The sequence below is a fragment of the Dermacentor andersoni genome, chromosome 10 (genome assembly GCF_023375885.2).
Source record: "Dermacentor andersoni chromosome 10, qqDerAnde1_hic_scaffold, whole genome shotgun sequence".
NCBI classification, from domain to species: domain Eukaryota; kingdom Metazoa; phylum Arthropoda; class Arachnida; order Ixodida; family Ixodidae; genus Dermacentor; species Dermacentor andersoni.
The window spans coordinates 138316865-138341770 of record NC_092823.1 but is presented as its reverse complement, the minus strand read 5'-3'; the positions used below and the strand labels follow the sequence as shown (position 1 = coordinate 138341770).

General features: G+C 47.1%; 1 protein-coding gene across 1 annotated transcript in view; it reads right to left on the bottom strand.

Moving 5' to 3' along the window:
- LOC129388135 (uncharacterized) overlaps positions 1–24556 on the bottom strand; it is a 434948-nt gene extending 410392 nt beyond the window's left edge. Inside the window, exons 1-2 of the mRNA XM_072284749.1 lie at positions 24478–24556; positions 21569–21815 (exon numbers count right to left, since the gene is read on the bottom strand). Coding sequence (XP_072140850.1) covers positions 21569–21815; positions 24478–24556 — 326 coding nt within the window. The remainder of the gene's footprint in view (positions 1–21568; positions 21816–24477) is intronic.
- Positions 24557–24906: the final 350 nt, after the last annotated feature.

Sequence of the window (24906 nt, the reverse complement as noted above, 5' to 3'; positions counted from 1 at the left end):
AGCGTAATTAACCTACGTTTCGCAACACTGGTAGGCAGCCCTACATAAAACACGAGCCAACAACGCATTTCAGACCTAAACAGCACACGACTGAAAGTTTCCTTCATTTTTAAATGCGAAACATTCTTTCTCTCACCTCCCCCCCCCCCCCCCCCGGGCACATTGCGGTAGAGGTTGCTTTCTCGCCTCATTTCCGAGCTCTTCAATAAAAAAACAAATTCCCCCATGGTGGGATCGAACATCTGTCTTCTAGCACGGCAGTCCGATCGATGCTCTAACCATTAGTTGTTGTTGTCCTGGATGGCCGTGGCACATACCCACAGAGGGGGATTGGCCATGAATCGGGTGGTTAAATCAGGTGCAAAAAATAATAAGGGAGTTAACAATTTTAACATTGGAGTTTAAAAGTAGGCGTTTTGTGTTTGGAGAGAAAAAAAAGTTATCACAAGAAAACCGGGTATAATAATAATAATAATAATAATAATAATAATAATAATAATAATAATAATAATAATAATAGATAAGAACTAAAGGAAAGCTGTGGTGGGGAGGGAGAACGATCAGTCTAACATGGAAATCGATTGGTTTCAATGAGGTAATTTTGAATTGCCAAGCAAACATTTCTGTGACTGAAACCAATAATGGAGGCTCCGAAAGATAGGATCAAAGGCACTGATAAATTTAGAGCAATAGTGCGAAGCGGGATTTCGAGTAGTCGTTTTCTTATAATATAAAAACGCCTGCAAGACAGCAAGAAATGGTCTATTGTCTACGCTTCGCCACAGAATGAGCATAACGGTGAGGCGACCAGGCCAGACCTGTGGAGGTAGAAGTTCAACGCAGGTATACGGCAGCGCAGTCTCGAGACGGACACTTCAATTTTCCGTGTTCGGCAAGAATCTCTGTGCCAAGGGTATAGGAGATGTCGGTGATCCACAGAGTTCGTAATTGCGGAGCCTGATGCTGCCTACATAATGACACTCCTGCGAAATCTAGCAGCAGGAACATGAGCAGTCAATGGGCAGTAAGGAAAAATCGGGCCACTTATCGATGCCTTCTCCAGAGAATCTGCAATTAACTGTGATGGCTGTCTCCTTTTCTTTGTAAAAGATAAGCACGTACGCGCATAAAGATTATACATAGCAGCCAAAACAGCCATAGTAGCCGCGTCTGCAAGCACAAAACAAACACTTCACAGGACAATTAATAGGTTGGTTGGTTGGTTGTGTGGTGTTCTATGGCACATAGGCAACTAAGGCCATTATGCGCCAAGCTCGAGGTATAGGAAAATTTTCCGTATAGTTTTATAAAAATGTAAATAGTCGTCGGTGGTGTTGTGTGCTGAAATAGTTAGAGTTACCTCATGATGGAGTAAGAAAAAGATTGTAACAATGGGTACTGATAAAAACTTTTAAAGGGGGTCGGGTAACCTCAGCGGCCATCCTTGCCAGGGCAAGGATCTCGAGGCTCCTAACCAATCAAATAAAGTCCTCAGCCTTTTTCTCAGAAATGAGAAGTGGCTGAGGTGTATGAGGTGAAGTACTGCGGGATGATTTACATATTTTTAAGAATACCAGCTTCTGTTAAAAATCTAAAAACGCTAGACATATCTACAATTGCATTATCACTCAAGAGCAGTGCGGGGTGAAAAGGGATGCATTGGTTATAAAACGGGGAAAAGCACTTTTTCCGTAGCTTTTCTAGTTTACAGCATGAAATTAAAATGTGATTGACTGTAAGTTCATCTCCGCAAGTGCAAATTGGTTTGTCTTCTTTCTTCAGCAGAAAGTTGTGTGTAATGTGTGTGTGACCTATACGGAGACGGCAGATAATGACTTCCTTGAAACGCTTCTGGTGCACGCATCACTTCCATTCACCTAGAACTGGTTTTATTAATTGTAGCTTGTTATTTAGTTCGTTGTTCCAAGTGGACTGCCATTTTTCTCTTGCATTACTATGTAGTAAGTTCATGCAATCTCTATAGGGCATATTTACATTCTTAATTTGCTTGCCATAAGCTTGAGCAGCGCACAAATCCGCTCTTTCATTGCCTTTTATGCCGACATGACTTGGTACCCAGCAGAGCCTGATGTTTTGGCCTTGAGCTGTGGCTGCTGTAATGCTGTGTATGAGGTCTCCAAGCAGAGGAGCCGTTGCATTTCCAGAATGAAAGGCCGTGAGCACACTCAGTGAGTCTGTGTAAATAACACTGTTGGTAAGTCTCTCATTTACTATTTTTTCTATGGCTACACAGATGGCATAACTTTCCGCAGTGAAGATGGAAGCACACTGTGGAAGTCTTACTATTTTAGTCCAATTCCCCTGTACAGCTGCGCTTCCTACATAAGCATCTGTTTTTGAACCGTCTGTGTAAAAAACTGCAAAATTACTGTACTTTTCTTCAAGTGTGAGGAATTCTTGTATTATATGTTGTTGCGGAATTTGTTTTTTACGGAAGCGTGTCAGAGTGAAATCACAGATTTCAGGAAAATTGTGCCATGGCGGCAGTGGACCTCGCCTTTGGGCAATGTTTGGCAATATATCTAGCATGCCGAGGTTTTGGCACGTCTCTTCGAAACGCAGGAGGAGTGGCCTAATAGCTTGTGGTTTGTTATTAAACAGTGTTCTTGATGGGCACTTTGTGACTATGGGGTAACATAGGTGTTTGGGAAGCGAACGGATTTTTAGAATGTACGAGCATGTAAGCATGGCTCTTCTATCTGTAAGTGATGGCTCATTGGTTTCTACATGGAGACTGTTTATGGGTGATGTTCTGTATGCACCAGTGGAGAGACGCAAACCTAAATTATGTACTGGATCTAGCCGTTTCAGGTACGATGGTCTTGCTGACCCATACACTATACATCCGTAATCCAGGGTAGAGCGTACTACAGAGCGGTAAATTTGTAAGAGACAAGTCCTATCGGATCCCCAGTGTTTTCTCGACAGCACTTTGAGTATGTTCAGGGACTGAGAAGCTTTCTTTTTCAAAGCATTTATGTGAGGCAGGAAGGTGAGCTTCCTGTCAAATGTTACACCTAGAAATTTGTGTTCATGTTTTACAGGTATATCTATTTCGTTCAGGTGTAGGGTGGGGTCTATTTGTATGCCTCGTCTGAGTGAGAAAAGAATGGCCACCGATTTCTGAGGGGAAAAACGGAAACCATTTCTGTCCGCCCATGTTGCTAATTTGTTTATTGTTAGCTGTATTTGTCGTTCGCATGTTGATATGTTCGAGGATGTGCAAGCTATCTGGAGATCATCTACATAGAGAGAGTACATAACGGATCTTGGAATTATTTTGCTGATAGAATTCATTTTTACAATGAAGAGTGTTGTGCTCAAAATACATCCCTGAGGTACTCCATTTGCCTGGATAAAATTCCTTGAAAGGGTTGAGCCAAGGCGGACATGAAATGTACGGTTAGACAAGAAGTCCTTCAGGCAGTTCAACATCCTGCCGCGGATGCCCAGTTCAGCCAGGTCCTGAATGATCCCAAACCTCCAAGTTGTATCATATGCCCTCTCCAAATCGAAGAAGACAGATAGACAGTGTTGCCTGTGTATAAAAGCTTCACGAACAGTATTTTCAAGACGGACAAGGTGGTCGGTGGTGGAGCAAGCCTTTTTAAAACCGCATTGATGGACATCCAGGAGCTCCCGGTCTTCTAACACAAATGTTAGTCTGATATTCAATAGACTTTCAAACGACTTTGCTAGACAGCTAGTTAGAGCTATGGGCCTATAGCTGCTAGGAAGGGTGGATGGTTTTCCGGGTTTTAATAATGGAACAATAATGGCCATCTTCCAGGCTTCGGGAAGTTTCCCCGATACCCAAACTTTGTTAAAAAAATTTAAGAGTGCCTCCACAGCTGGTTCAGATAGATGAGCTAACATATGATAATGTATTTCATCTGGGCCAGGTGCAGTTTGCTTACCAGCGGACAGTACTCTATTAATTTCCTGAACTGTAAGTAAGTTATTATAGGGTTCATTTGTACCGCCACTTGTCGGCAGTTTTTGTCTTTCAGCTGTGTTTTTGTATTTCAGGAATGATTCTGAATAGTGGGATGAACCGGAGACCGCAGAAAAATATTCACCTAGAATATCTGCCTGTTCTTCTATATTTGTCTGTATACTAGGGTCAGAGAGAAATGGAACCGTGAATGGTGAGTAGCTGCTATTTATCTTTTTTACCATCTCCCACATTTGTTTTGATGTAATTGTGCTATTTATTGAGGACACGTAACCTTGCCATGAAGTTTTTTCTGCATTACGACGAATATACCGGGCTTTTGCTCTGAACTTTTTGAACTTGATGAAATTTTCCTGCGTTGGGTATCTACGAAAAATTCCCCAGGCTTTGTTTTGTCTCCTTTTTGCATCTCGGCATTCTTGTGTGTACCAAATTTTGTGATTCTCTTTTACTACTCCTGACGACTGAGGAATTGCCACGCGTGCAGCGGTTAAAATACAGTTCGTGATAGCTTCATTCAGTTCGTCTATGCTTAAATTATCTGAAACTATTTTATCTAAGCTGGCCCTTTCTTTAAAAAGTGCCCAGTCGGCTAAATGTAACTTCCACCGTCTTGGTTTTGTTGGGATGACTTTTGGTGGAGAGGTTAGGCTGATTAATACAGGCAGGTGATCGCTGCCGTATGGGTTGTCGATGACATCCCATTTAAAATTGCTAAAAACAGAGGGTGAACTAAAAGACAAATCTATGGAACTCTTTTTTCCCGTGATCGGAGAGCAGTATGTACTTTTGCCGGTGTTTAGGAGGCAAACATTATTACTTAATATAAAATCTTCTATAATACGGCCTCTCGCATCGGTGTGTGCACTTCCCCAAAAACCGGAATGGGCGTTAAAATCACCGACTAGCAGGTACGGCTCTGGTAGCTGCTCTAAAAGGGTTTCTAAATCATTAAGTGTTACTGTTAGGTGTGGCTCAAGATATATATTGCATATTGTGATTGTTTTAAAATGAATGACAGTGACAGCAACAGCTTCGTATTTGGTTTTAAGTTTGATTTCTTGGGTTGCAATACCAGTCTTAATTACAATAGCAACACCTCCAGACAGTCTACTTGCGTGTTCTCGGTCAGACCTAAAGACATTGTATTTGTTTAAGATGTTTTTTTGTTTGGGACCTAAGTTGGTCTCCTGTAAGCATAAAGCCACAGGGGACAGTGTGTTTAACAGTTCTTTTATGTCACTGTAGTTATTTATTAGTCCTCGGCAGTTCCACTGTATAAGGAACGCTATGTTTGATGAGTGTAGTTAAAAATTAGGTTGCTGGTTTTCGGGGTGCCAATACTGGCGTTCTTTCTTTTCTTTTTCGCTCCAGGGAGCTGTGCTTCTGCTGCCCCAGAGGCGACTTTTGTGTTATGTCCATTGCCTCACTAGAGGCTCTGGACTTCCGCGGTGAACCCGCGGGTGTACGATTTGTTGGCTTCTCTCGACTGGGGGAAGCCTTGCGGGCAGCCAACTGAGAGGCCGGCTCGCCTTTGTTCAGAGGTGGCAGAGCAGCCTTCGCTGCGTCTGCCGGGGGCGGGAGTGGCCCTGCCTCAGGCTTTGCCTGGGCGGTGGCCGAGGCCTGGTGTGGTGTGCCGCCCCTGCGCACCACATCGGCGAAATTTGTTTTTGCTTTGAATTGAAATGTTGAGGAGTGTCGTTTTCGTGCCTCTTGATAAGTTATGTTTTCCCTGGTCTTGATCGTTATGATTTCTTTCTCTTTCTTCCAGGTTGGACATGATCTCGAGTATGCGGGGTGATCCCCTTCACAGTTCGCGCACAGTGGTGCAGCGGTACAGTTCACAGATTCATGAGCATTTGATGAACATTTGGCACATGTTTGGCGGCCACGACAGCTCTGAGAGCCATGGCCGAATCTTTGACATTTGAAACATCGTCTCGGATTTGGAATGTATGGTCTTACAGTTATTCTAAGATAGCCTACGTCTATGGATTCGGGGAGTTGGCTGGAGGCAAAAGTCAGGACTATGTGTTTTGTAGGTATTTCCTTGTCGTCTTTTCGGATTTTGATACGATGGACTTCGGTGACGTGCTGGTCTTTCAGACCATCCAACATCTCTTCTTCAGAAAGGTTCAGGAAATCATGCTCAGATATTACTCCTTTGACTGTGTTTAGTGAGCGGTGTGTAGTTACGGTTACCCGGACGTCTCCAAGGGACACTAAGGTTGGGAGTTTCGAGTATTGTGCTTTGTCTCGGATTTGGAGGAGTAGGTCGCCACTGGCTAGCTTCGTCACCTTGTAGCCAAGGCCCAGGGCGTGAGTCAGAGATTTTGATACTATGAATGGGGACATTTTTCGAGCTGGCTGGTCTGGATCTTCACTATGTATCACATGATACCTGGGGAAATGTTCGTTTGTTTTTTGGAAGCATTTGGAAGTTATGTCCTCGGTCCGCACTCTTTTTAGAGTGCGATCATTTTCTGAGAGAGGTGGAGCCATAAAGTGCGTTTAATGTTCGGTCATGATGCCAGCCGCCCACCATGGAGCCCAACGAGGGGACGGGACGGGAACTCGCAAACAAGTCCTGCCCACGCCAGCTGTACACCTCAACTATAACCTAATACGACATAACCAAGGTAGGTTAGCCACACAAGGTTAACCCTTGCCGCCGGGAAACTGGGAAGTGAGAAGAAGTGAAGAGAAGACAGGAAAGTTCAAAAAGTAAGAGATAAAGACGAAGATTCGAGAGGAAGAGACAGGAAAAGGCGACTGCCGATTTCCCCTGGGTGGGTCAGTCCGGGGGGGCCGTCTATGTGAAGCAGAGGCCAAAGGGGTGTGTTGCGTCCGCCGGGGGGCCTTAAAGGTCCAGACACCCAGCATCGGCTCAACCCCCAGGATCCCCCTTTCCCCAGACACGGCTAAGCCGCGCACGGCTACACGCGGGAGGGTCCAACCCTCGTGTGCTCGGGTACGTGGTGTCGCAACACACCAAACGCCTGCTGACGCAGACGCCCCTGCGGGGGGACAATTAATAAAGCAAGCAGTTGTCTAAACTGGAGGCAAACAGGTACACTGCAGCAACAGTGAATACAAGTCCGATGGGAAGTCATTTTGAGTATCTCATATGTGAAATAATTTGAATGAAATATAAGTGCGAATATACAATTCGCTCTGCATCGCTATCTAACATGCCACAATCACTCGTGCTCACTAGCTCTTCGAGACGTTTGGCGCGTACGCCACATGCCAGTTGCTCGCAATGCTTCCCTCGTCACAGCTGAGGGGGCGTGTTAACTGCACAGCCTTCAGAATCGGCCCACTTTCCCCATCGCTGGTGCTGCTGTACATACGCAGAAGCTGTGCGACATTGTATCGCCTTCATGTCGGCCCACGGTCGAGCATCTAGATTGTAACGCTTCATCGTCGGAGCACAATTTCGATCGTTGTTTTAACGTTGACCATACGAATTGTACACAACCCACCGCGGTAGCGCAATGCCTACAGCGCTGCTCTGCTGTGTTTGACGTCGCGGGTTCGATCGCTGCAGTCGCATTTCGGTGGAGACTTAAGTGCAAAAAACACTTGCGCGTCTCGATTTAAGTGCACGTTAAAGAACCCCAAGGAGTCGATATTAATGCGGAATCCCCCCCTACGGCTAGCCTCATATCAGATCGTGGATTTGGCACGTAAAACCCCACAATTTAATTCAATTTAGGGTATGTGTGATGTTATTGGGGCCGGATCACTCCGGAAAAAGGGAGAAGCAGCACGCGGAAGCACAAACACACATCAGACTTGTATTGACGCACACAACACAGATAACGGCACACACACGTGACAGTCCCCCAAAATGCATCATAGACGACATGCACTATATCTATGGATCGGTGTATTATGATTGGCCTACAGTTACGGCGGAAGCGTGTGTCGCCGTGTCCGAGACCTCGTGGAACCGATGTCGGCCAGCGGGGTCGGACAGCCAGGTCGGTCGGCCGGATCGGACAGCCGGGTCGGACCGCCTCGCGGGGCTCAGGTGGCCCTGCTCCACCGTCGATAGACGGGAGCCTCCGCGTGCCCGGTTTCCCTCCGGGGGGGTATGCGCTCGGGAGCCCACGGCCGCAGTCACCCGGTCGCGTCCACAGCTGGCGGAGTAGCCCTGTGGCCGCTCACTCGAACGATCGATCGCCCCGGTTCAGGGCAGCCAGCCCTCCTGGACCAGTTGCCCAGCGGAAGAGCGGGGCGAGGTGACCTCCCAGCGGGCGACAGCGTTGACTCGGGTGTGGCGTATTGGCGCGGGCGGCGATAGCTCCTATGGGCCAGACGCCCAGCGAGGAAGCTGTTTTCCGTCGAACGCCGAACCTCGCGCCCTGCTCACGCCACGGGTCCACGGGCCAGACTCCCTCGCGCCACGCTTTTTGAGGCGCCACTGCCGACGCTCCCAAATCGGTGTCGATGATGATGGTCCTCTTCGCCACCGCACGGCGCACTGTCTTCATATGTTTAGGTACATCCATCCATCCATCCATCCATCCATAGGCTTCACACTCCCGCGTACCATATATTATCACAGTATGTACCTGCCATAGTATAACCATTAGTCGCAAATAATGTTATGATCCGTGCTACTGTCGCTTGTGCCTGTTCAGTGCTTACATCGACATATACATAGAACTGAACAACCGGCATGTCGTGTACTCAGTCGGACGATTGGAGTAAAAAACTACGGCGCCGCCGTTATGCTGTCATCTCCACCGCGTTCATCGTCCTTTGCCGCTGTGCACAATTTACACAAACACATTAGTCAACGTGACGATGCCTTGCGGAACCCCAAATGATGCTGGATAGCCCTGCAAAATGCTTCGCGCATAACATCCATTGCCACAGTGAATGAGACGTGCATGTCTCATTTTTATACTTTCGTTCTTTCGCGCACTCGGCACCCGCATCAGAGCCCTTGTTCAGTGCAGACAGCGAATGCCCATCGGTACGCCCCTCGTGTACATCGCTCGCGCATATAATTGGTCTGTCTCCCGTGACGCTATTCTTTCTTCAGGGGAAATCGGGGGCTCGATTTGCCCCAGCTGCCAGCTCCGCAGTAAAATTCTAAGCTTAATCCAATATATGGAGCATTGGAAATGTCCTCGAGTTGTACCAATGTACACGAACTCTTTGCCATCCCGACACGTTCCCTCGGGTGCAGGACGGTCAAAAAGAATTTTGTCCGATCGCCCAACGCATAAAACGGCCCCGTGGACCCGGCCATGGCAACAGCGCGCTTCAGACGCAGCAGTTGAGAAAGCGACTCAAAAGGGAAGAAGAGAAATAAAACCGCGCGCGCGTGGGAAAGGAGGAAGGCCTTGAGAAACGCGGAAATACGAGACGACCGGCGCTGGGCTCTTCTCCGATGCGGCGCGGGAGAAGCTGCTGCGGCAGCACACGTGACGGCATGACCCCATTCGCCGCGGCTCTGTATTTGGTTCCCAATATTTCTCACAGGCGATGCGCACGGAGAAGTGCGGGCGGCTGCGGGTTCAGTGCGGCTTCTGCACTCTTTCTTGGTGTCGTTCGACGACTGTAAATGCAGATTACTTTCGTAGTTTGAAGTCAACTTGTTTTCTTTGTGATACGCAGAAACACAGCGGCTATCTTGGTGTACGCGAAAAGGGTGACCACGTGACACGAGCGAAAGAAAATAACAGGAATGGCAACTTGAATCTTCCTTGTAGTCTTTTTTGTTTTTTTGCCCGTCTACTGTCCCGAGCTGCCTTGGCGCTTTCCCCTGCTGCCTTGCGGGTGTTTATTTGTCTGTTTTCCTTTTTTATTCCCTCTGTAAGACGAATATCCCGGGGGAAGGAATAATAACGCGCCAGCTAGCAGGAGAGACGGGCTGCGCAGCTCCTCCCTCTCGTGAAGGGGCGAAAGAAGGAGAAAGCAAGGCAGCGCAGGATGCACCACCGCACAGCACTGGGTCAGGCGAGGAGACAGCGAGGCGCTGGCAAAAGACCGTTGCAAGTGGCAGAGACCGGAGGGAGGGGGCCAGCGAAACGAGCTTCCCTGCTTGAGGGGAGCGGCGAACACCTGCAGTGGGGGCCCTCCTCGACTGGCGCAGCTTTTCGAGCCGAGTTGTTCGCCAGAAACGGGGCGAGTCGAAGAAGGCGGGGAGCGCGGGCGAGTCGTAGCGTGCCCCGCTTTGCTAGAACGGGGCGTAATTACGATGCCCCCTCCCCGATGCTATCGTGCGCCATTCTTTCCTTTTTTTTTTTTTTTACGCCATGCTCAGCTGGTGCCACTTGCTTCGCTGTACATACATGGCAAGTGGTGCAAGGTGCCTTCGATAGAAGTTCTTCTTGTATAGCTTATTATATATATATATATATATATTCTCGCTTAGCGTGACTCTTGGTCAACTCCCGCGCTCAATCATTGTTTTCGCGGTGATTTTTTATCGCTACTTCCAGGCTTGCTTACAAGCAGTATCCTTACGCGTGTGCGTAGACGTCTGATGATGTAATGGGCACTTGTTGCCCGGACTTCGCGGAAGGTTATTACCTGAATGTTTTTCCGTGGTTCCCCGGTTCGGTCATGCCAACCACCCTCCAATGCATAGCCTTTTCTTCTGCGTGGCGCCAAAAGTCGTTTCATTTTTTTTTTTTTCTCAAAATTCTGTTTTCCTTTAATTTGCAAAAGGACCGCCCGCGGCTACATCACGCAATGAAAATATTTCCCACTCGCTGTATTGTCGCTCCTTGCGAGCCTTGTACGGCTCAGTCACATTACCGCGTTTGACGTTTGTGCCACGGTAGCTACTGAAGGTGGGCGAGGCAGTTTTCGAGCGACAACTGAAAGCGGCGAAGACAGGCAGTGACAACGGAGGGGGCGAGGCAGCGACTCATCACTCGGTGGTGCTTTTTCCGCCGCGTTCCTGCTTGGGACAAATGCCTCCGGAGGTCCATAATCGAACGCCGACTTAACAAGCGTTATTAGACAAGATAGGTTGGCGTCACGCGTTGTACAATTACGAACTGCTCAGGGACACGGCATCTGGGCGCAAGGAATTTATTTATTAATTTATTTATTTATTTATTTATTTATTTATTTATATCACAGTACCGTCAGCGTCAACAAGGCACTATGACGACGGACAAGAAAAGGGGGCCCGTGGATGAAAAAGCACAAGCACCGCAGTTACACAAGCTAAGCGTGGACAGCTGGGCTAGTTGGTTGTGAATAGCATTAGGAAACATCGTTCCAGCGCACAAATAAATACGGACGAGCTCAGGAGGTCAACAAAACGCCGGACTTGAACTGAATTTCATTCACCGAAAGCAGTACTTCATGTACACAGGAAGGCGCTGCTGGGGAAACGCGACAGCGCGTTCGGTTTTCGCCGCCTTTGATGGCCTGTCGGGGGCACCAGCAGCGCCGTCCTGAGCACATGAAGCCCCATTTCCGGTTATTTAAATTCAGTTCAAGTCCGGCGTTCTGGTTCTCCTCCTCAGCTCGCCCATCTTTATCTGTGCGTTGGAACGACGTTTCAAATGCAGTTACACAACAAGCTTCTCTGCAATGTATGTGCCTGATGTAAGCAACACGGACGCCTTAACTGCGTCAGGTTAACATGGCGCTTGAACGGCAAGCAGGAATGCACAAGGTGACTCCGTTAAGTATTGGTACGATATGTCTGAGCGCTGGTGTACATGGGTGAGAAACTGCCTGTTCATTTCAAGAAGTTGCTCAGAAACTTTTATCGGGGCTGTGTCGCGAACGTAACGGGCAACCCTTGCTGGCCACCGCTCGGCTGTGGTTCGGCAAAGGCGGAAGCCTTGTCGGTCGCAGTTATCTGTGCCCGATAAGGATATTTAAAAATCCGCGTGCCCTGCGTGACGCACCGCAGAAAACGCGACAATAGGTGGGTTCTTTTTCTCTCTCTCTTTTTTTTTTTTTCATATTACGTCTGCGCGTATCCAGCGCTGTAGGCATACCGCCTTTCGGCGCTGCAGTATGCACAGCTGCCTATGGGCAAACGCTGCGGTGAGAAAAACACGGACAAAAAAGCAACAAAGGCAGAAGAAAATTCCCATTGCAATGACTGGTTGCTGCAATTGCCGATGGTCGGCGCAGCGCGCGCAGACGGGGCTGCGAGTGCGCGCCAGTTTAGTCAGGGTTCGTGGCGCGTCACGTGATCTTGAGCTCGCTCGCTCTGTTGTGCGCCGAAGCTGGAAGCGCACGTACGTTGGCCGGCGCCGAGTAATTAAATTGAGAATGCGGTATTGTGCACCTACGCGTTTTTTTTTTCCCCTGTTATCGTCAAGTACGATTTGTTGCGGTGCAATTATTCTCTCTCTTGGCATCCACTCAGTTCTAATATTATTATAAAGTACAGGCGAGAACAGAACGACTCCAGCCATTTAGCAGGACTTTTTCATATTCCTGGCTCTCCTTCCTCGGAGCTACTGCTTCTTCATCGCCTTATCCGGCTGATCATCTTGGATCGCTACAATTATGAATACGGTTATCTGTCACGTACAGGGGTGGTAAAAAGTACCCACGCCACAGCGTGTTCGACAACGTTCACTCTCAAGCAAGTGACGGAGCTCCTGGAGTAATTTTGGCACTCGGAAGCTGTGGGTGGCGAGAAGCAGTGTCCCTTACCCTCTTCACCAAACTCTTGGGGCCCCTATAATCGGATGCATGACACGCCACATGGGCACGAAGTGAACGTGTTCGCGCAAACTGTGGCCTGGAAACTTTTGAGCACCCCTGTAGGTCATGCATGTCAGGACTCGTTTACCTAATTCAGTGGCCAGCGATAGTTTGTCATGGTGCACTATAGCAGATACGTACTTTGTAAACCGTTTAGCTTTCTTCGAGATCAAACCGCCGTTTCTTGTTAGTGTCCAACCATATTCGTGGTGCAATCCAATACAGCAGTAGTGTGCGGCACTGCACGGTGGTAAGGAGAGCGTTCTTCCCTCGTGCCAGTTAGCATAATTGAGACGCTGTGGTTGAGTCGCAGTAGACGTTGCACGGGTTTCTGAACTGGTGCTTGAGTAAGTGGCGCTCGAAGTACCGCTTGGCGCCCGCGTTCACGCAAGACACGGCGGCACCCAGAACACGCGATGGTGCAACGCCAGTGTCGCAAATAATCACCTCCCAGAGGATGACATAAACGGATTCTTCGAAAGCAACCGGTTCTTCGTGATTATTTCTGCTTACTAAAGGACCGTTTTGATCCTATGATGTAGGTGTCTCATATGGTTTGGGCGAAACGCTTACAGGGGCTTTTGGACGGGCAACGAGGCGAACACGCGTCCCCGGAAAGCTGAGCTGTCACCTCATACACGCTGCCATCTCCCGGAACGCCCTGTTGCTACGGGAGTGATCACAACGGAGTGCCTGAGCAAATAAAAAAGGCGAAAAAAGAAAACGAGTCCGCAGGAGTATAGAATGCTGATAGCACTTCACACACACGTATATATATATATATATATATATATATATATATATATATATATATATATATATATATATATGTTAACCATTAATATCACACTCACTGCTCTGTATTATTTCTTTGCCTTTTTCTTGCAGTGTTATACGTTGTTACTAACTTATATTGTTCCTTTTTATTGTAATCATATGCAGCTTTATGTAGCTAATATGTTTCATGACTTTTAGGCTGTGCACTTGGCTGCTGTTTTCATTTGTTATTGTTGTTAATTGTATGTACTTGATTGTATGCCCCCCTTACTCAATCCCCAAGAAGGGGCCTTGTAAGGTATTTTACAAATAAATAAATAAAAATAAATATATATACTCCAAGACGAGGGCACTCTGATTGGTTGAGACGGCATGATAAAGCTGTCGCATAATGCGTTTTGAGTGCGCGGCAAGCCGACCTACATGGTCAGAATAAATGGAGAATATACATAATTGTGAATGGCGATTTGAGTTTTAATAAAATCTCAGGACAATCCTGTATTGGTGCAATATAACCGAGACTATATATGCAGACTCTACAAAACTTCGCAAATATCGACACAGAGGTTGACCAGTGAGATGAACGCTGGCACGTGCCTGGGAACAAAGAAGTGAGTCGCTGCTTATCGCCAGCGCTGCTCTGGACACCGCAACGTCGGAGTGAATACAGAGCTCTCTCTCTCTCTCTCCCTATATATATATATATATATATATACACTGTATCTTAGCGCATTTCTATGCATTCTAATTATTGTATATTATAATCTTTGAGTGCACTCTCCCCCCTTACAGAATGCCTCTAGGGGTCTGTAAGGTATCTTTAAATAAAAAAAAAATGTGTTCAACGTAGCTGGGCAGAACCAAGGTAATGTAGCTTGCCGCCGCTTGGAGGAACTGAGAATATTTTTTTTTTTATTTCGCCTAATCAGATATTTGTTATTAGTTAATAACACAATTAAATATTTGATTGCATCGCCCCATCCTCGCTTAACAATTATGTTTATGCATTCAATACTTCCAACTGTCTTTTGGCGGCCTAGACGATTGTTTACAAGTCTACTAAGTATACACTGAATTGTAGGAATGTGCTGAGTTGGGCTGGTTGCATCGGCGCTTGCTTAGAACGGAACCGAACAGCGCTACAGAAGGCACGAGGTGAAGGCACGGCGCTGTGCCTTCGCTTCGTCCTGCATGAAGCGCTGTTCGATTCCTTTCGAAATGCCGAACTGCAAGTGGAAGAATATGAGCTTGCGACGTGCACAGCGGTGTAAGCAAGAAACGCGAATACACGGGGAAAAGTGCGCAGTGAGCTTAAAGGCACTGTTGTTAGACAATGATAGTAGCATCGAAACGCTATTCTTACAATTTGGAATTATATTTTTAAGAAAATTTTAAAAACAATGCGAGAGAAACGGGACTGAGGCTGTTCCTCTCGTATGGGCAGCCATCGCGTCGCACCTGTTTCCACGCATGTGCAGAGGGTGACAGCGCGAGGCTGCTGCAGCGATAGAAAGGTCGGCGGCAAGATATATCGAACACGCGGGAACAATGGCTGCGTCGCAGAGTATGTACATGTGCGTGCGCGTCGACGGTGGCTGGCGTGCGCGTCTGCAACCACATAACCGGGCAGCGCGGCAGAAGGCGCGTCCACGCTTCTTAAACGGCGATCGCCGTCAGCAGGAACGCTGCACGGATTTAGCGGGAAACCAGAGTTCGCGTGTGTGCAGCACGACGCGAACCAACCGCGTTTACGTAAATTTCTCTAAGCGACTAGCCAGAGTGCAACTCGAACATCCGGCCTGGCCCGAAATGTCCGCTTGGGTTCGCACAGGCGCCCCAATCGTATTTCCACCGGACGAGGGCCTGACTGGGCCTGACAGAGTCATGTAGACCTTTCTTTCTTTTTTTCTTTTTTCGTGAAATCACAGAAGCCGCGCAAGAGTCACGTTCATGAAGCGACGCAGCTCAGAGGATCGGCAATTGTACTTGGCACAATTTAATTAATACACGTTCACCTGTTTCTGTTTAGTGTATATCAGGGGTGGGCGAATACTCCAAGTATCCAATACCGATCGAATACTACGCACCAACTATTCGTATTCGAAAAGGCGTAAGGTTTCCTGCAGTAATTACTAGAAGGAACTCTCGCTGCAATTCTTCAGCCACTATTATAATGGTGGTTAGTACATGGATATCTCATGTCTTCGTGCTTGTGGCTTCGTTTATTAAGACTTATCTGGCTTCATTGGCATAAATTTCAAAGCAAGCTATACTTAATGCAGGAAGCATATTGCCTTCTGCATTAAAAAAATAGTATAGCTCGCTTTGAAATATGCGAGCAAGCAAAATCGCTGTTCACTACAGTGGTTTCGCTTGTCCACGCGTCCGTGGCGTAATGGTTTCGCTATAATGTTTACTTAATTATTTATAAGCTGGTATTTTATTGAAAATGATCAGTTCGCAAAATCGCCAAGCTGTTAAACAAAGCGGAGAGCTTTGGGCAAACACACGCGCCGACCACCACTCGCACCGCAGTTCGCTCCACTAATTGCACCAAACGCTATGCGAAAAGTAACTAGTACTCGGTACTGTCGAATATTCAAAATGTTTCGCGACAACCAAGTGTTAATTTCTGGTTATTGTTCTTGATCCGCAAAAGAAAGTATCAAAAATTATCACAAGTGAGACAACGACAAAAGTTTTCGAACCAATGCAGAAATGAAACGAGTAATGCAAGTTTTGTTTTCGGTTTCGCGGTGGAAGCCTGCATTGAAATAGTCGCAGCGCAGCCTTACTGCCTGAAAAGAGTACATACTGGCTGCGGCGTTAGTTTCCGCAAGCCTGCTTCTCTATGGAGGCACTTTCACATAGCGCAGAAGACACAACAAGGTCAAGTCTGGTGGCCCATGAAATATTAAGAACTGGGATCCCATAAGTCGCGACAATAGCTTGATTCTCTTTTTCAACAAAGCTGCCAGTGTATAACTGGAGATTGCGGTCATACATGTTGCCAAGATGTTCGAGCATAAGATATCTTACTTGCACCACAAGTGTAAGGCGCTTGGTGCGAATGCAAGAAATATTTAGCTGACATTGCACACTTTCGCACGGCCACGTACAGTAACTCCTGACGCTCTGTAGGTTTTTCGTAGACTGCTGGACAAATACACGAATTGTGTGCCACAAAGGTGCGAGATTCAGTCCGACTCCGAAGTCTCTGGTGAAGAGCTCTCCCTGCACGAGTCTCGTTCACCAGAGTTCCTCAACACTTTATATTGAATGACTCTGATCTCACTAAGGCGTAACTGCAGTCGTTTAGACGCAACAAGGCTGAGGGGGAGATTCGCGCAAAAGGTGGCTGCCGCCAGTGGCACTGACGTGTCCCGAGACCTTTCCGATGTCGCTGCTCCAGAAGATGAGGACGGCGATATCAGCGGCAACTGGAGAAACACGCGCTTCACCGGGTGCAGTTTGAGCACGAGAGAAAGGCCCAGCGACTACTGCAACACAACGTTTCGACACAGGTGCATGATTTCCACGACGAGTTGTTCCTGTGTGCGTGGTGAAGATGACCCAAGGCTGGAACTCTCTGCTCCATAACGCAGACAATTAAACGCTGTTGGTATGACAGAGCCATCATTGTAGATATGATGTTCAGCACTGTAGTAGATGTTAATATGAGCACGAGCAAGTTATGTGAGCGCCCTGAGTCAGGAGTATTTCCCTTGCTTTTGAACCCAGGCATTTATTTATTTATTTATTTATTTATTTATTTATTTATTTATTTATTTATTTATTTATTTATTACATACCTGCATCGCCCATGTGGGCATTGTGGCAGGAGGGTTACATTGTAAAGGGAGAAACAAGTGAGCACATACATAAAGCGCGATAAAGCGCACCATTGTGTTCAATATTAACAATGTCAGGCGAAACAGCATTCCATTCTTTTATAGATGGATCAAAGAAAGAATGCCGAAAGACGTCATCCCTGAAAGGCAACTCGCGAACTTTCAGTGCATGGTCGCGCCTCATCGACACGCAAGTAGGCGACTGAGTATAGCTTTCTCTCTCAATCGCTGTTTTTGAATAAGAAGCGGCGTGAAAAAAAATTCAGCCTGAGATTTTTTTCGGCAGTCTTTCTATGCTTGCCACGATAATTTAATTTTACTCTCTGTCATATTTAATTTTCTACTATAATTATTATGAACAAACCCAGCTGACCCATTCTGCACCCTTTCAAGCTGTTCCATGAGATCAGCCGTGTACAGATCCCAGCAGATACAACCGTAATCAAGTAAACTACGAATGAATAAAGGGAAAATCAGACATCCACCCGTTCGTAGCAATTGCTACAAAGGAAACCCATACGGGTTCCTCGAAAGAAAAGCCTCATAGTTGAAGAAAAATTCGTCCTGGTCCGGGACTCGAACCCGGGACCACCGCCTTTCCGGGGCAGCCGCTCTAACCGGAAACCCGCACCTTGCGGGTTTCCGCAGAACTACTATGTCAAACTCTTGCCGTTGCTTCGTGTTGTCGACAAATTCGACTTCGCCCTGCCATCTGCTAGCCGCCTGGTTAGCTCAGATGGTTAGAGCGGCTGCCCCGGAAAGGCGGTGGTCCCGGGTTCGAGTCCCGGACCAGGACGAATTTTTCTTCAACTATGAGGCTTTTCTTTCGAGGAACCCGTATGGGTTTCCTTTGTAGCAATTGCTACGAACGGGTGGATGTCTGATTTTCCCTTTATTCATTACTTCTCTCCACCTTGCGGGTTTCCGCAGAACTACTATGTCAAGTAAACTACGAACATAAGTGAAATAGAATTGTTCTTTTAATTTATCAGGTAACTAATTGACTGAAATTATGGCGCAGGAATCCCAATGAACCTATTGCCTTATTCTCAATGTGCGTAAATTTAAGTGCCTGTTCCACATAAGTCAGACGTCATTAGAATTCCTAAATATTTGTATTCGTCATCCCTTTTTAATGCCACATTACTCAAGGTATAAATACATGACTCAAGTGCGCGCTTCCTCGGAAAGTTGACGTGAACACAATTTTGAACAATTACTGACATGTCCCACGTGTCACACCATGTTCCTATTATGTCTAATTACGTCTCTCATGATGCAATGTCACTTGCATTATATCTGACTCTATAAATGACACACTCATCCGCAAACACTCTAAATGAAGACGTGACGTCAGTTGCAATGTAATTAATAGAGAGTGAAAATAAAAGGGGGCCCGAAACTGATCCCTGAGGAACACCTGAGGTTACTCGAACATATACAGAGGAAAAACCGTACAGCATCACAGACTGCTGTCTTGAGCGTAGATATTTGACAGTCCAAGATATGAAACTGTTGTCTGATTTATAGGTCCTAAGTTTTGAGATTAGAAGATCATGTGCAACCACGTCGAAGACTTTTTTTAATCTAGAAATATGCAGTCTGTTACTTTCGTTTTGTCTATTGCCGAGGCCAGATGGTGAAATAATTCAACTAACTGTGTGGAACATGAAAAACCTTATCGAAAACCATGCTGACTAGAGCTTAGAATATTGTGTGACATGATCGTAGTGTACATTATGTCTTCAATTACCTTGCATGTAATATTCGTTAAAGATACTCCCGGACAGATTGATGACGGGTCTCTGCTGCCTCAAATCAAAGCCTTCATTCGGGAAGAGGTGGCCCGCCAGCTCTCGCTGCTCCCTCTCACCCAGAAGCCTGACCATCCTTTGTCCTCGGCCGTGCAGCAGGCCATCCGCGAGAAGATTGCAGAGGCTTTTCCGCCAGCCTACCAGCACGCTTCAATTGCCGCACCGCTGACGTACGCTGAAGTCGTGTCGCTTCCTATACCAACGGCGCTCCCCTACCCTGAAGTTCTAAGCGGCATTTCTCGATCCGCCATTGTGAATGGGTACAACCCGTGCCAGCTTCCCATTGCGCATAAACAAGATCCAGATAAATCTTTGTAAATAACAGAGAAAAGTAAAAACACACTATTCCAGAACAGTTTTTAAGAATCGCTGCCGGAATATCATCAGGGCGGCAAGTGGTCGTCGGCTTCCTTTCCTGCCGGAATTTACGCAAACCTTCCACACCGAATATAAACTCAGGCATTTCATTAATGTCAATATTGAAGATCACGCTAACAATGCGGGTGCTCTGGTCTATAAATACTGAAGAGAAAAAATTGCTAAAAAGCTTCACTTTGTCTTCATCATCATCAATTACGGTTTCAGAGCTCTCTTTGGGGGAAAATAGAATTGTTTTATTTGCCGTTACACGTAACAAATATCCAGAACTCTTTGGAATTATTGAGCAACTTTACACCAATGTTCTCAAAATAAGTATGTTTGGCCTTCTCCGCTAGACCCCCGAAAGCTTCCTTTCAAACATTTCAGCTCTAACCAATTATCCTGGGACTTCCCTCATCCAAACTTCAGAAAAACTCTCCTGAGTTTTCGCAGTAGTGCTCGCAGCTGATTTTCTAACCAAGACTTTATTTTTTTACCATTCAGATGAGATAACATGAGTAGGAACAAAATTATAGCGAAATTAAGGAAACTTGTCTTTAAACAGCTTCAATAACTGTTCAATGTTCAATTCATCAACTAGAGCATAAAAGGTAGCAGTAAAAGAACGATGGTCAGTTAAGCCGGGCAGCACATTCACATTCGTTATAATGTTCGGAACATTACATAATAGCAAATCAAGTGCACAACCTGTGCCGTCATTACGTGATGCATCACGAATATACTATTGAAACGCATACAAAGTCACAGACAAGATCCAAAAATGCAGAAAACACAAGGCCAGTGACCGATGCTGCGGGGTTATCGCAAGACCATTCTATGTCCGGAAGATTAAAGTATACTGCTAGTGTTATGGTATCATTTTCAAGCGTATCAAGGAAAGCAGACAACTGAATAAGCTGGTGGTATGATAATCCGCCAGAACGGTGATATGTTCCAACAACTAAACTTTTTCCATTAGATAGCCTCACTTAGCGAAAAACAGACTCAAAATGAGCTATAGAACATTCCAGTGGCACACACGATAACCTTGAGCTAACAAGGATAAAAAGCCCTCCCCCTCTTGCTCTTCGATCACGTCTGAAATAGCCATCTGAGAAAACTTGAGAATTTAAGACGCTCGAGTCCAGTCATGACTCGGTGGCAATAACTATTGTCGGTTCAACTGGTCTAACAAGGGTATGGAAAGAATCAATTTTATTTGTTATGCACCTGCAGTTTATCACCAAGACAGTGAGCATTTCCTTTACCTCAGTAACTATAAGGACGGTCACATCTGCTTGACTTTGTTGGTCGCGCAAGCAATCTGATAGCGGTTGTTGCCCATGTGTATATACAAGGTATCAAACTTCAGTACTGCTATTCTACCTTCTCGTCTATTCTGTTTCGCAACATTCCATAAACGGCTTCTTTATTTATTCTTCCCCCGCGTGAAAAATCTTCCGAAATGATATAGTTAGTGCCCTTTAACTTGCGTGCCTTCGTTAACGCTTATTGGCGTTCTTTGAAAGAGGAAAATGTCACCATAATTGGGAAGTTTCGAAAGGCACGGGTTTGAGACAAGTTTACTTGAATTAGCTACGTTCTCGCCAGTTTCCCTATCTTCAAGACCATAAAAAAACAAGATTATCCCGCCTTTGACCATTCTCAATATTGTCAATCCTTTAATCAAAAGTCGACAATGTTGCCTGATTCTGACGCTGCTGTGCCTCCACATTAGCCAGTGTGCACCTGAGATAAAGCCACAATATGAACCTTTACTTGTTCTATTTCAGTAGAGAACTTGCTCTCCCTTGCTGACAGCTTTTTCAGTGTTGTGTGTTGACCTTCGAGCAATCGTTCAAACTGCGCAGTATCGGGCCCTGGGTTCTACTCTATATCACCACCGCACAGTAGCAAAATCAGTAAAACGCTGAACGCCTGCAAACAACAAACCGACGTCTTACAAGTACCCTGCGCGACTTGAGAGAAATGCACTGCTTTGGACTCCAGAAAAAATAAGGTTAGGGTAGAAGCGGCATAACAATGCAAACATTCATTGAAGAATAGTGCCAGTTACTACTAACCTGCGAAAGCGGTGAGCAATGCCCCGCCGTCGCAGTGCCGCTTCGAGGCTTTTGTAGCTCAAGGATAGCGCCAGCGTTTCCCAGATTGCGTAGTTGCCATTCGTGAAGTGGGAAGAAGTCAGCCAGTCACGTCTGTTGGTCCCACAGCCACGTAGACGGCATCGCAGTTCATCTCCAGTCGGGCCGCGCCGCCTACATTTGCTGATGCCGAAGCGCAGCGTGACACAAGAGCGTCCATGAATCCAATCTGCGAAAGCAGTAAGCAATATATAAGGTGGGATGCCATGTCACCACGAAAAATTTTTCCGCGATAGTTCTGTTGGCACAGAAGTGGCCTGGGACTAAGCTCGGTACCTCAGGGCCGCTGTTTGTACCAAGTGCTCATGATACGGCTCTTTGACATCAAAGCACGCGCGAGGTGTACTTTTCTGCACGTGTGTGCAAACCTGCAAAGCTTTTCCTGGTGCGCCCGTGAGAAATTCAATGTCACATTGGGAAAGGTCCTGTATCATCGGAAGGCTGTTGCAGGCGAACTTGACAGAATGCCGCGTACATAATGGCATCCACGGAGCCGCCATCAGTGTTGTTGGAGAGCATGCAGAAAATGGTCGCGTATGATAAAATTTTTTTTTTCTATACAACATATAATTACACGTATTAGTCGGAGCGGGTGCCAGCGGCAGCTGCGGAGTTCACGTGGGCCGCGCATGTAGTGAGATCGAAATCAGAGGGTGCAATGCGTTTCTCTTGTGTGAAGTTTCCCGAAACGTCCTCCCTGCGCGTATAGCCAGTATAGCCTCTTTAGCCATGAGTCATATGAGGCACAGTTGGAACGGCATTAAAGCGCCCATCGAGCGTGCATGCAGCATTATGTGCGCCAACGCGGACCAACGCCTCGCGCAGTGTCTCGACCACTCTATTGTGGACATAATTTGTTCGGATCAGGTAAGGTGTCAGTGATGATCTTCAACTCTACGGGGCACGATAAGCCCAGAACGGGCCGGCCACCACCGACTTCCTTCACCCACGTGGCAGCAACAACCGCCGCATCGCGAAATCCGAGCCGCCGGGGAACGGCTTCACTTCCTCGTTCGTCTGGTCCACGCTCGCTGATCCACGTTCGGGCGAACAAACGCTGGGCGGTCGTGAAATGCGCTAGCGTGAAAGCCGCTCGATTCGCATTTCCCTTCATTTTACATTTCTTTGTGTCTGCGCTAGACACCGAGGTAGATGAAGACAGGGCGTACGCAGGCAGGACTGCGTTCGTCCTGTCTTCATCTACCTCGGTGTCTCGTTCCTAGCACAGTTTAAGTTCACAAAGAAATGTCTTACCAACTAGCCTCTCAATACACTCTCCAATTTACATGATTCGTCTTTTTTTTTTCTACCTTGGCTCATACAATGCGCATCGCGTTAACGACGTTCTATAGGTACTCAGCTTGTTCTCAGGCAATTAAACGTTCTATTAATGTGTTTAACAATCCCCTGTGCTCAAACTGTTTGTGCGATCGCTTTGACAAAGGCTGCGAGAAGAACGATGAATAACAACTTTGTGTGTGAAAAATACCGATGTTGTATACGGAGCAAGAGAGGGAAAGAAGGAACAAAAACAAGAAACATGCACCGCGGAGCGCTTAACACGATTAACTGCCTGTTACGCTGTTCTGCAGTGGCAGTGGGGCAGAAAACATAAGCAGATAAAAGAGGAGCTACGAAGAGAATCTTTCCTCGCAAGCACAAGGCAACTGACGATGGGTGTACAGCTTCTGATTCACTCCCGATGCTTTTGAAATAAAGAAATCGCCCCAGCGCTGTGAGAGCAACTTCGTCGGCTGTCTCCGAGAAATGTGTTCTCTGTAAGCGAACGGCTGTAGAGCGTGGTGCATGCCGAGGGCTTTTCTTTGTGCACCGAAACAGGGAAAATCATCGTGCACATGCAATTGTCTCTGTGCAGCCAAAAACTTCACATTCAGGACGTCAGACCACTCCGATGGGGAAGGCGTAGGCATTAGTGAATACTGCCATAGACGACACATGAAAGTTGCGCGTGCATGGTAAGCCATCCGGAAGGCGGAGCTTTAAATGAGGGTCCAGGAAGTAAAAGGCGCTGGCTTGTAAAGTCCGCTGAATTCTATTGAGCCAATGCAAACAGGCACGCGGAGCTTTCCCGCTCAATCCGTTCTTGACATCGCAAAATAACCTAGCGCACAATAACAGGCGTCGACAAATTATTACCGCTCCTACTGGTTGTAAAGGTATAAGAGCAGCAAAACCAGCCAGAGCGCTGAAGCTTGTCCACATAACCGAGGAAAAACAAACTGATGGCGTAACATTGCAGTGCCCGTAAGCCTCCGTATTCAGCCACCGAGGGGCCGAATGTGCGTTAGTCACAGTCATACGAGGTGACATAAATCAGAAGAGAAAGCACAGCGATAGTTAATTGTTATGCTTAATTGAAATGCAGAAATAACAAGGTAAAGGGTAATTTCGGGCGTTAAAGGACATGGATCTTGAAGCAGCTGCCCCGCCCTCTAATGTGCCTAGGGAGAATGGCTCGATTGATCACGGACATCATCAGCTGCTGACGCACAAGAAGCGCCGCTGTCAGGGTGACGCTACGAGCGAGCGCCACCGAGGAGAGCGAAGGCCTGGGAAGGGGGAGCTGCAATCTCGACTTGCTACAGACTGCTCGTTCCATAGGCAACGATCGACTACGCTAGTGCTCGTAGCAGTTAGTACTGAGTGGGGAGATAACGGACAGGGATGTGAAATGCGTTGGCTCGACGACGACACGTTACGTTTTGACGCTCTCGTCATGCGACCCGCGCCGGAATTTCGCCGTTTGAAAGGCACCCATATTTTTGCTGGGGAACAAGTCTGCTCCTGTGCGAACACATATCTGCACTTACGTGCAGGCACCTCATCAACGCGCCAGCCGGGCCGAGCGAAAATTCCAGGGACGTGCGACGCACAGCGCGAGGCCCTCATGCGCTCATGCGTTGGCCGCCGTCGGGCTGAGTCGCGGTTGCCCCGAGTGGCTTGTCCGCCCTTGGCGAGCCGTGCGCTCATCCACTGCCGTGGTTCGTTGCCGCGGCAGAGCTGAACACGCGAAGCTCGGATCGGTTTCGTACATTCGAGTCATTTGCAACACATCTGGTCCTCCATTTACGCCTATGTAGTGATCTTCACCAGTCAGTGACATCAAGAGACACTATACCACGTGTCCCACGTAACTTGCGCCAAAATTTGAAAATATACGAGTGCCACGTAGCTGGACAGAACCAAGGTAATGTTGGCCGCCGCTTAGAGCAAGTCAGACTATTTGTTGTATTCCGTGT